General features: G+C 38.3%; 3 protein-coding genes across 5 annotated transcripts; 2 read left to right on the top strand and 1 right to left on the bottom strand.

Annotated features, from left to right (window-relative positions):
• The first annotated feature begins 1,057 nt into the window (after positions 1-1,057).
• LOC137740327 (uncharacterized) lies at positions 1,058-4,643 on the top strand. Of its 2 annotated transcripts, none has more exons than XM_068480185.1 (2): positions 1,058-1,378; positions 2,521-4,643. In XM_068480185.1, the coding sequence occupies exon 2, from the start codon at positions 2,565-2,567 to the stop codon at positions 4,341-4,343; it is 1,779 nt and encodes a 592-aa protein (XP_068336286.1). In that variant the 5' UTR covers positions 1,058-1,378; positions 2,521-2,564; the 3' UTR covers positions 4,344-4,643. The 2 variants fall into 2 exon arrangements, with proteins under 2 accessions (XP_068336286.1, XP_068336287.1); XM_068480186.1 differs by lacking the exon at positions 1,058-1,378 and adding an exon at positions 1,414-1,559.
• Positions 4,644-6,334: 1,691 nt separating this feature from the next.
• On the top strand, positions 6,335-8,768 carry LOC137739113 (EID1-like F-box protein 2). The gene is made up of 4 exons (XM_068478605.1): positions 6,335-6,493; positions 6,580-6,675; positions 7,340-8,114; positions 8,459-8,768. The coding sequence occupies exon 3, from the start codon at positions 7,349-7,351 to the stop codon at positions 8,093-8,095; it is 747 nt and encodes a 248-aa protein (XP_068334706.1). The 5' UTR covers positions 6,335-6,493; positions 6,580-6,675; positions 7,340-7,348; the 3' UTR covers positions 8,096-8,114; positions 8,459-8,768.
• Positions 8,769-8,848: 80 nt separating this feature from the next.
• On the bottom strand, positions 8,849-10,583 carry LOC137740196 (uncharacterized). Of its 2 annotated transcripts, none has more exons than XM_068480021.1 (6): positions 10,453-10,583; positions 10,191-10,352; positions 10,040-10,113; positions 9,855-9,934; positions 9,461-9,613; positions 8,849-9,100 (listed from the first exon to the last, which is right to left on the bottom strand). In XM_068480021.1, the coding sequence occupies exons 1-6, from the start codon at positions 10,454-10,456 to the stop codon at positions 9,049-9,051; spliced, it is 525 nt and encodes a 174-aa protein (XP_068336122.1). In that variant the 5' UTR covers positions 10,457-10,583; the 3' UTR covers positions 8,849-9,048. The 2 variants fall into 2 exon arrangements, with proteins under 2 accessions (XP_068336122.1, XP_068336121.1); XM_068480020.1 differs by having other exon boundaries at positions 10,420-10,532.
• Positions 10,584-11,016: the final 433 nt, after the last annotated feature.

Here is an 11,016-nt window from a genome sequence, read left to right on the forward strand (position 1 = left end):
GTCCTGAGTTTGATTCTTATTTATGATAAATTGATGGTAGTGAAAAAATGCTGAAATGCTTCTATAAGTCTTGTTAGCTCTCAAAAGGGCAATATGAGGAGTAGTCCAACTTTTTATAAGCTCATGCAAGGTCATTTCTCCCATCAATGTGAGACTCACTCTCAATACGCCCCTCACGTGTGACGAATTTTTAAGCCTAACACATAGACAACACAACTCGGGTGATGTGAAGCACGTGTGGCCGTTAGGCTTCACACATGAGACAACCGCTTTAATATCATGAAGAAAGTTGAGGTTCTACCATAAAACCAACTGACAATATGAGAAGTAGCTCAACCTCTTATAAGCCTATGCAAGACCCCTCCTCCCATCAATGTGGGACTCACTCTCAACATCTCAAAATGGTAGATTATCGTGGTGAAACGCTAGGTGATATATATATATATATATATATATATTTTTTTTAATTAAAAAAAAGGTATACAAGGCATATTCACTAAATACGCATGAATGAGGGAGAGCTACATTGGTGTGACACTTGCTCACATTTTAAAATTCATCAACTTTTAATTTTTGAATTTAAATTTTTACCAACAACTTCCGTTCATGGCTTTTACAAAATTCGATTAAAGTTATATGTTACGGTCGATTATTTAATAAAGATAAAAGTTATGGGTAACTCTTTTATGTTCCTATGTAAACCTCACCATTCTTATTGGTAAGGTATCTTGATTCATTAATTGTAGAGAACAAAACAGAAACAAAATCGGGTATCTTATCAACGAAGTAAAGTAAATAGAACCAAAACATACATATATGGTAAGGTATCTTAAAAAATTCACTCCAAAATCCATTATTTTTCATATTTTTCACACCAAACAATCCCTAATTCTCCCATTAAGGCGATAAAAATCTAAACTTTGGCAAGAATTCCAAAGCTTCCACAAGCAACCATTATAAAAAGCAAACAGCTTCCTCCAAAAAATCACAATTCAATCTTCTGAGTTTGGATGTTGGAATTTTTGGATTTTAGAAGAACCCCCCCAAAATAGCATAAAGTTGGTGGGACCAAACCAAATTCCACACTAGTATTTCTCTCTCTTGTATTTTCCTTGGATTCTATAGCAAACGTGCAAGGCGCTGAGAAGAGAACCCCACCAAACCAAAACCAGAAGAAAACTGGAAACAGTTGCTTGCTTGCACGATCTCTGAAGCAAAATCCCTCCCACCCAAAAAGGAAAAGAGCAAAAAGCAGTGGCCTTTACTCTCCTCTCTCTCTCTCCTCTCTCTCTCCTCTTTTTTCTTCCTCCTCGAGCAGGCCTCATTCATTCGTAACCTTTTCATTCGCTTTCTGGTTGAATAGCAGACTATCAAAAAGGTATGCTCTCTCTCTCTAGGGGCTCCTGAATCTGTGAGAACCCTATTTCAATAACTTTTTGGCACAAAATGCTAGATGGGTTTTATTCTTTGACACAAATCATGAACTGGGTTCGATTAAATTTGTGATTTTGTTTATGGGTTTTGTGTAATCGAAGCTTTCACTGAGCTCTCAGTTTCGGGTGTGTTTTTGTTTTCATAATCCTTTAGAGGTTTTCGGATTTTGAGATTTTCTTTCTGGGTTTTGTTCATTTGGCTTGCTTGGTGGTGAAGTTTGTGTTTTTTTTTTTCAATCTTTAACGGATAATATGAGATGCCTTTCAATTTCTGGCTATGGTTTTGTAATTGGCTACTTGCATAAGGTTATGATCTTGTAGTGATCAATTATTGCTCATGTAGTTGGAGGTTTGAAGCTAATTTTCTGTTGCTTCATTTAGTTCTTCCCATTGAATGCAACCCAAAAGTTGCTGCTTTTTAGTTAATGTCATCTCCCCATCATAAAAGTTAAATGAATTACAGCCTTTTCTGGGATTTCTTCCTCATCCGAATCGTCATTTTTGGCATTGGAATTGGTTGTTAGGGATTGAATTGTTTGATAATTAGGATGTTAATTCAGATTCCAACCGATTTTAGTTACCGATTTGTTCTGTTAATCTGTTTCTTTTTTGGTTTCTCTACCATGATTATCTTGCTAGTACTTTCATTACGCAATAACAAAGTGATTACATTGCCGTCCTTTGTATTGAATTGGATTAAGATGTCATAAGTAAGTTTTAAATTCAACAAAAATTGCGAAATCAACTTGAATATCTAATTTTATATTTATTGTGGGGTAGATTACTGTTTATTTCACTAATTATAGGTGCAGAATTTGGCCCTACAGATGTTCGTAATTTGATCTCAATGTTTTTAACTCTTACCAAACTGATTTAATGTATGAGTATTAGTGGCCGTGTAAATGTGTAACCTTTTATACCTTTCACCAGGTTGACACTAGTTAAAATTCTTCCTTCTTGAAGCTATCTGTAACTGCTAATTGCATTAAGATGTTTACACAATCTGGTTATCGTGAATAGTCAGTCTTTGATCTGCAGTCCCATACATTTTGCACCGTTATAATTTTGTATTTTTGCTGGCTTTCAGGATTATCTATTCTAAGATTTGTCTGAAATATCTCACTCCTTCCGATGGATGATTTGAGTATCAATTTACCAGTGACCCGTGAAACAACTAAACCAAAGGAGCGTAATCCAAGAAGGAATTCTACGGGGAAAATATTCTCGTCAAACACTGGAGAAAAGATTCCTCATTATCTCAGAGCTTCCACTGGTTCCTGTCATGACAACTGTAAATATGGGAGGAAACATGAAGAGGAAGTGAAGGCGAAATGTCCTATAAAGTTTGCACCAAGAAGGCTTCAAACAAAATCACCTAGCAACCAAAGTCCAGAAGAGAGTATGGTTATTCCTGAGAGGAAGAATGTGTCTGTGGTCAAGATCAAACCCTCGCCTGATTTGAATACTCTTTTGCCTGATACCTGTAACATTACCAAGCAGCGAGTGTCAAAAAAATCCATTGACAGCCAAAGTTCTGTTGGGAGTGAGACTCTAGCCGAGAGTAAGAAGACATCATCAGCCAAGCCCAAATTGCCATCCTTTTCGAAACCCCATGTCAACGCTGCATCTAAAACCATGAAGCAGGAAGTTCCATCCTCTCTTGATTCCTGTTCAAAACCCCATGTCTCTGCTGTGCCTAAAGCCATGAAGCAGGAAGTTTCACCATCTCCTGATAAACTGGAAGTCTCTTCAAAGAAGGGTTCAATAGGACCTAAGGAAAAGAACTTGTTTGTAAAGCACGTCACTTCTTCGAAGCCCAAATCTTTGGCAGTGAAGGAGTTTCCATCTCCTGATATTTCAGGAGGTTTAACTGCTCTGAGAAACCGTGATTCATTGATAGTCCGAAGGACCGGGACCTCTTTCAAGATAAAATCTTCAGCTTTGAAGCAAGTGTCTTCTCCTGAATCTGCAGGAGGTTTTAAAGGCAAATCTAACAGTGATAGTAAGATAGGCAAGAGGGCTGGAGCTTCTGTAGTGACTTTGAAGAAAGTATTGCTGTCCCCAAGAACATCACTGTCCCCCAAACCTTCTCTCAGGGGAGTTGCAAGCTTAAAAGCATGGAAGAACAGGCCCGTGAACGTTGTGTCTCCTCTTAAGAACCAGAACAGGAAAGCTCAACCTAAGCAAGTCAATGACAAAGAGGTACAGGAGAAGACCTTGTATGTCATCAAGGTTGAAACTGAGAACAACAAACCTCTGGAATCTGATCAGAACAAAATTTGTGAAGTTGAACCATCGCCACCTTCAGTGTTGTCGACATCACCCAAGTCAGTATCTGTCCAAAACTCTGAGCCCTTTTCATCCCTTGAAGACGAAGATGAAGGGTCAGGATATACAATGAGCGAAACAGAAGCTAGCTCTTTCTCAGAAGACAATGAAGTTGACTATATTGACAATTCAGAGATCCTAGGCAAGGATGGCAAAGGGAAACTCAGAAAGTCAGGGATGGTTTGCTCTGAAGACAAGGATGGCGAAACTTTAAAATTCAGGAGGGGAAAGATTGTCGACATACAATTTGAGAGCACTAATCCAAGGAGGCTCAAATTTAGGCGAGGAATAGTGTTGGGAGAGAACCAAAGTGTCAAAGCTGGTTCCTTCAGGCGAAGCTTTAAGAAGAGAGGTGTCGATGCTGATACAGTCAGTACCGAACCTGGTGCAGAAAAGGTTGTTTTGAGACATCAAGATGTTCAGGGAAAGAAAGATGAGAAGGGTTTGTTTAACAACGTGATCGAGGAGACAGCAAGTAAACTCGCTGAAACCAGGAAGAGTAAGGTCAAGGCCTTGGTTGGTGCTTTCGAAACAGTCATCTCACTACAAGAGCGCAAGCCTTCTGCAAATGCTGTCGCTTGAGTTGGGAAAAGAATAGTGGAGAATAAACCAGAGCTTGTAACGCGAGTTAAACAAGCTTATGGATGTGCAAAACTGTAAAGGTAGATTGCTTCAGTTGGTGTTAGACGGCCTCGATGCAGATTTGAATGCGAGTCAAGCATGCCTAGAAACTTAACATACCTCATTTGGTTTTTGTGGAGAGTATGCATTTTCTTCCTTTTCTCTTGAGTTTCATACCAGATACATGTTTTGAGTCTTGACTGAATAAAACAGTTATAATCCTGCTGATTAGTTGTAATATCGTTTTACTTTGTTCTTAATAAAGTTACTATTAACTGTAATTATGGTTTTTTACCTTGTTGGGTTTGACAGACTGGTTTGCTGGATGTAGATTTTCACTTCTTATTAACAACCACAACTCACACAAACGCATGAGCGACTAACTTTAACAAAATTCTAATGAATCCTACTTATGAGTTTGTTATAAGTATTTGAGAAGATCAAGCTAATAGTGTGTCAATGTTCATGTACTCATAACGCTCTCCCGATTTTTCTCTTTGATTTTGGTTGATTTTAACCTGCCTAATCTTTTAAAATGTGTCAATTTGCCCCCAAGCCAATTAATCACATCTTCATTTAGTTTTTCCTACTTGAATAAAAGAAAATAACCTTCAAGTTGACGGTGTAAGAATATGCACTCAAAACCAAATTGAAAGTCTAATAAGATATCACAATAATGTTCCAAATGATTTTCGCACACAAATTTTTTCTTTAGGCATGACATTGCTTATTTTGATTGTCACTTAATTTGTTTAATATAAATGCCAAAAGAAAAAAAGGGTGACGTTCTAAAGAGAATAAAAAGCATGCGAAAATTATTTAACTTTTAAAAACTATGACATAATAGATGGAAATTTAAAATGAAACCTTAGGAATGTTGTACAATGATTTTGACGAAATATAAGAGTTTCTCCGATATTTAACCGATATATTAGAAATAACAACGAAATCTGTCACTTTTAGCTGAAATATAAGAGTTTATCCGATATAGGATGAAGTTAGACTTCATCTTTTTTTTCCATATCTTTCTTTGATTTTTGGATATTTTCACGAAAATAATAACTGTATCAAAAAAATTTAAACGCTACAGAATACTAAAGCAACAGAAATATCTATACTAATATATAATGCCAGCAGCCCATTTGGGGTTACAGGCTTCACCAAAAATAGTGGGACAAAAATACCCCCTCCCCCCAAAACCAAAAAGTTCATAAGCAGTCCAAAATAATGCAAGGATAATTTGGTAATTTTGTCATAAAAAGATTTTTTTATTCTTTTATAATTAATATTTCACTATTATGTGGAATATCCACGGATTTCTTGTAGCATGGTCTAATATTATTCATTTAGTCCAACTGTACAACTCTTTAAATTGATAAGAGCTATGAGTTATTATGTAAAATTGCAATTGTTGTATCGAATCATCATACAATCAGTTATTTATTAAATATTTTTTTTAAACATATTTAAAACATCTTAAGAGGTGAATAACACCAATTATAAAAATAAATAATAAAATAAAAAAACATTAAAACAATTCATGCATATAAATATATTTAAAATATATAAATAACCATAACGCCTTATAATTCAAAAAATACATTTTGCACACGCGACTTAGTGCATGAAAGTTTGTAAGTTCTTACAAAGAAGTTAAAGCCAAAGCTTTCATTTGTTTTCTTCGCCAGGAGGAAAATTGTGCTCGAAGAATGTTTCTTTGGCGCCTTTTGCGGGGTAATGTTAAACTTTCCACGACAGGAAAACCGTAAAAACAATGGGCGCCGCTTGTCTTTTCACGACTGAATGCCAAATAAGACGCTGCGGTCCCCACTGCACAATCCACAAAAGCCGCCACCTCCGCCTCCAGTACGTGGCGCGACGTGGTTCGGTTGTCGCCACACATAAAGCACCTGGCCGGTCGCTCTAACATTTTCCCACAGCAAATTGCAAATTCTTTTGTTTTGGATGCCAAAGACTTCATCTTTGTAGTCTCTATATGCCAGATACGATTTGCGGTGTGCTATCAGTGCTTCTGTCACTGTGTTTTTCTTTGGACGATTTTGCCCCTGAAGCAAACCCGAATTTTCCCACTGCAACCTTTGTTGCAGAATGTAAATTTCTGCTGGTTTTGATTTCTTCAATTTCTTTTATTTCTTCTGGTACTTGTGAAAACCCTAATTTGTGTTCGATTTTGCAGAGTTGGGATTTCTAGGGGTTTGGAGCCATGGCGGAAGGGGGTTTTGTCTGATGTACGGCGACTGATGAAGCTTCCTGTATCCAATTCATTTATGAGGTAACGGCTGAGATGAGAAATTGGGTCTCCATTTCGTTTTAATTACGATCTGGTCCACCCTGAGCTGCTTTCCCTGCGTTTCAGTGGGTTTTGATATCACCAAGGATTTTGCAAGCTCTTAGTTTTCCTTTGATTTTGGTTCTTTTGTGCCAAATTTGTAAATTCCGTACAAGATTAGTGTGGGTTTTATCTGGATTGAGTAGTTGCTTAAACTTATGTGAGATTTTGCTTAAAAGCTTTGATATATATATATGGTGGGACTTGCGGATCTGATGATTTGGAAACGAGTGACATGCATTCAGAATTCTTATTGCTAAGATTTTTTGTTAGAACTTAAACTGGATAATTATTGATACTCCGAAACGCATGTAAATTTTGAGATTTAATGTTAAGATTGAACATGTGTTCCGCTATTTGGCTGATATCAATAGTTTGAGCATGCATATGTTATTTTTATAGCCTGATGAAATACATGGATTTGAGTCTTCAATCTCGCTAGGTGGATAAAATGATTCTGTAGAGCAGTTAGACTTTAAATTGGATAGTGTTAGTTGCTGCGAAATAACTCTAGGTTCTCAGATTCTATAGTTCGAAGTTGCGTGTTATATTCATGGGCTCGTGAATCACAAGGATTTGAGATTGTTGTTTTTGTCAATCTTTCTAGGTAGACAAAATGATTATTACAAAGCAGTATCGTTGCATACACTCAGCAAGTTGTCAATGCACGAAAGGGCATTTAAGTGAAGATGCGATATTCCTTGTCTTCCAACGGTTGAATTGGAATCCTAAGTTGATTGCTACACTTTCCCTTGTCTGCAAATGGTTTGATGATCTTGCCAAGCGTGTGCTGTGGAAGGAATTTTGCCGAACAAGAGCACCAAAGATGATGCTTGATCTTCAATCTAGTGGGAGTCACAGTGTAGATGGGAACTGGAGGGCAGTCGGGAAGCTGCTTATTTACTGTACAGGATCTAAGAAGGGTGGCCTCTTTAACAGCATTCATATTCCGGGTCACTTTGTTTATAGGACCAGGTTTTCTAGGACATCAGGGAAGAGCTTTCTTTTACCGCAATGCAGAACAGATGTTTTGTACGTCTCTGACCCCTGTGAACATCTTGACCAAGGTGAAGAGGGAGATGTGGGTTTTTTTCGCGGAGTTTTCAAGTCCTTCTCAATGTCCAAGGTTCGGACGATGTTGATTAAGAAGGGGGCCCAACTTCATCCAACAGAGGTGTGCCCATACTGCAAGGCTAAATTATGGAGCATGTTGCAAGCCAAAATGATACCGCAGAGTGCCAGCTGCAGATTGGGAGCTTATGAGGATTGTGTTGAGTATTTTGTTTGCCTCAACGGACATATGCTTGGGATCTGTACCCTGCTACCTTTATCTGATTCAGAAGAAGCATCTGAGGTGGAGTGATAGTTAAAACAAAAAAGAGGTACTCTTTTCCACCTAGAACTTCTACATTTTTGTTCTTGGAAATCGAGTTATTTCTACGGGGAAATTGAGAATTTCCTGTTGGATGACATGGACGCAGTACATATAATTTATGTTTTACAATAACAGCCATTTTCTGTTGGATATGGCAAACTTAGTGTTCCAATGTGCGAAAGCTGCGTGCCAATGCACCTTGTTCATTAAGAAAGAAAACAATGAGCGTATGTTTCGGTACTTGCTTTAGGATCAGCTCAATCGAACATTCTTTCCACACCAAGTGACTATTTGCCCATTTTTTTGCTGGACTCGTGATAGATCTTTTTCTCTTCCTTGTGTTCTGGGCAGGTTTCCTGTTATTGCAAGCGTAGGTTGGGAAGGTCAGATGTATCGTCGGTTCTTAGTCGGCTTCTGTCTCTGGAAGCGGAACTCAACCATTCGATCCCATTGAAGTGTTGAAGCTCAGCCTCTGCCCGGACCTGTGGTCTACTGTGGAAGTGGTTAGGCCGTTTCTTTTTCAATTGTCCTTTAAATCAAATGTAGTCACTGAACCACGTAACAGGATATGTACATTTATGCATATAGGTCTGGTTTGTGCAATAATATTACATATTTGTTCGTGACTTCAATAATTATCGAATCAGCTTAGAATTTTCTCGTCGCGTGATTTCCAGATATTTGAGTTGCGTAACGTGCAGTTCAAAGATTTAAATTACGCATCACAGAGAGGAAGGAAAATGATTAAAACTCTTTCCTGTATTCGATCTGGGGTACATTGGGTTTAAAAGTCGGATTATGCAACGTCTTTAAGAGAAGATTAGCAATGTAAGGATACACGATCAATCTCGTGTTCCAGTTTCATGTTGCTTACATACCAGAAACAGATTACGTAAAATCAAAGCGACATAGTACGTTATATACATCAGATTGTATTCCGCTCATTCCTCCGCTTCGAAGTCCAACCCCGAAATTGTCATCCTACCGATGTTGCTGCAAAATTGAAGTCTCCAGTAAGGGCATGTACAAGGCATATAGAACTGAGAAACATTAGACAAACGAGCAACTTTTAAGAATAACCGGCATATGACCATACAGGAGTAACCCTGAAAACCTAGAGCAAAGGCTTGCAGAAACTCGATAGTAGACAGTCCTCTAAACAAGTTCATCTCTGGAACGTGTTCCGAAAGATCTTTTACAAAGAAATAGATGCCAACTTGTATTCTGAGAAGCACATTCAACCAAAGTTTCTCTAAACAGATGCAGTGATGACGCTTGACGAAACAGTAGTCTGATTAGCGAAAGTTCTTTGCAAGTGAAGTTTAGGAGAAATATAGGGAATAAAAGCCTTACACAACGGCATCTAGGCCGGCTAATTTGGGCAGAAATTTCCTGATATGATCTTCCGCTGCTGCATCGGACTTCAGCGTCTCACAGTTAAAGGAAACCAAAACCTTGTTCTTTCCATGCTGGTCTTCAACTAGATCCACAACATCCTCCTCCCAACTGCCCACCAATGAACGCAAACAAGGGGAAAAATATGTCATCTCCGCGCAATGATCAATCCCGAAGGAGTAATTCATAAACGAAAACAGAAATTCACAAAAATGAAAAGAAAAAAACGACTCAATTGTATCAAACTCTCAAGCGCAAAAACATAAAAACTAAAAACGAAATAGTTATCAAACGGGTTTGTTCATCCAAAAGCTTGTGAAAAAATCAGCAAGAAAATATAAAAAGGATTTACCCATGAGCATGATCAATGCTCTGCAACCGGGCAGCATCATGGCCTCTGCACTCCACAACTACAACTTTTTCTTTCTTCCTCTGTAAATATCCACACAAAAAAAAAAAAAAAAAAACCTATCAGACGAAAAAATATGAAAGGGGTAAATTTTACAGAGTAAAAGAAAAATGTAAAATCCATCGTACATTGAAATCTATGATTGCAAGCTTGATCAGACGGTAATCCTCGCCCCTGCTGCACTCCTTTTCACATGCCAACTCTGGCCAACGCGGTAAAGAAAACTTCGTCAGCATCAAGCATCGAAATTTACAGTGAATCAACAGATGAAGGAGTTACCGGTTCCCTGCAGGCCGAAGCAGACGTTAACGGAGTCCTGGCGGCGGATGAAGTGGCCGGAGAGGGACCCACATGGTAAAAGTGCTATTGAGGCCACTCCTTCCATCGCCTCCCCAAAGTTCCCTCCTTTTGATTCCTCCACCACTTCCTCGCCCCTTTCGTCTGCCACCAAAAAAAGAAAATTTAACAAAAATTAATAACAAATAAATTTAAAAAAATGGGAATTTACACATTTGTTCTTCGAGCTCGGTTGACGGATTACCCATTTCAATTTGTCTCCTCCGCCTTGGGCTTCTCAGATGTCAAATTTCTGCACTTTCTCGAGAGTGTCAAGTGTTGGCGCGGTACCACTGAACTACCGGTCTGCAATTTTGCACTCAAATATCAAACCACGGTTCGACTGTTGTTTAATCCAACGGTACAGATTACATTGGATTTTTCGAACGGCTCGGATGACTTGCATCTGATCGAAACCTTGCGGAGAAGGTTCTTTTTGCAGCGTATTACGTCAGGCGAATGCTCACGTGATTAGTCAAGGAAGGTCACGTGTCTGGTTAATCAAATGGTAATCTGTCGCCGAAAAGACACCGCACAAACGTGTTTGATCGAAGTTTATGCGTCACACCACAAATGAAAGAAATTTGTAGCTCAAATGCTTACAAACACAAACAGTGGTGTAATCAAAATTTTCAAATAAGGGGTCATAAAGCTTCATAGGTCATTTCATCGCGCATTTAGTATCTGTCAATTCCTATTAACATATGTAGAAAGTTTATGCCAACATACGTTGACAACTACTGTTGTTGTTGTAGAAACTTGTCCATGA

This window comes from Pyrus communis, chromosome 7, assembly GCF_963583255.1.
Source record: "Pyrus communis chromosome 7, drPyrComm1.1, whole genome shotgun sequence".
Lineage (NCBI taxonomy): Eukaryota > Viridiplantae > Streptophyta > Magnoliopsida > Rosales > Rosaceae > Pyrus > Pyrus communis.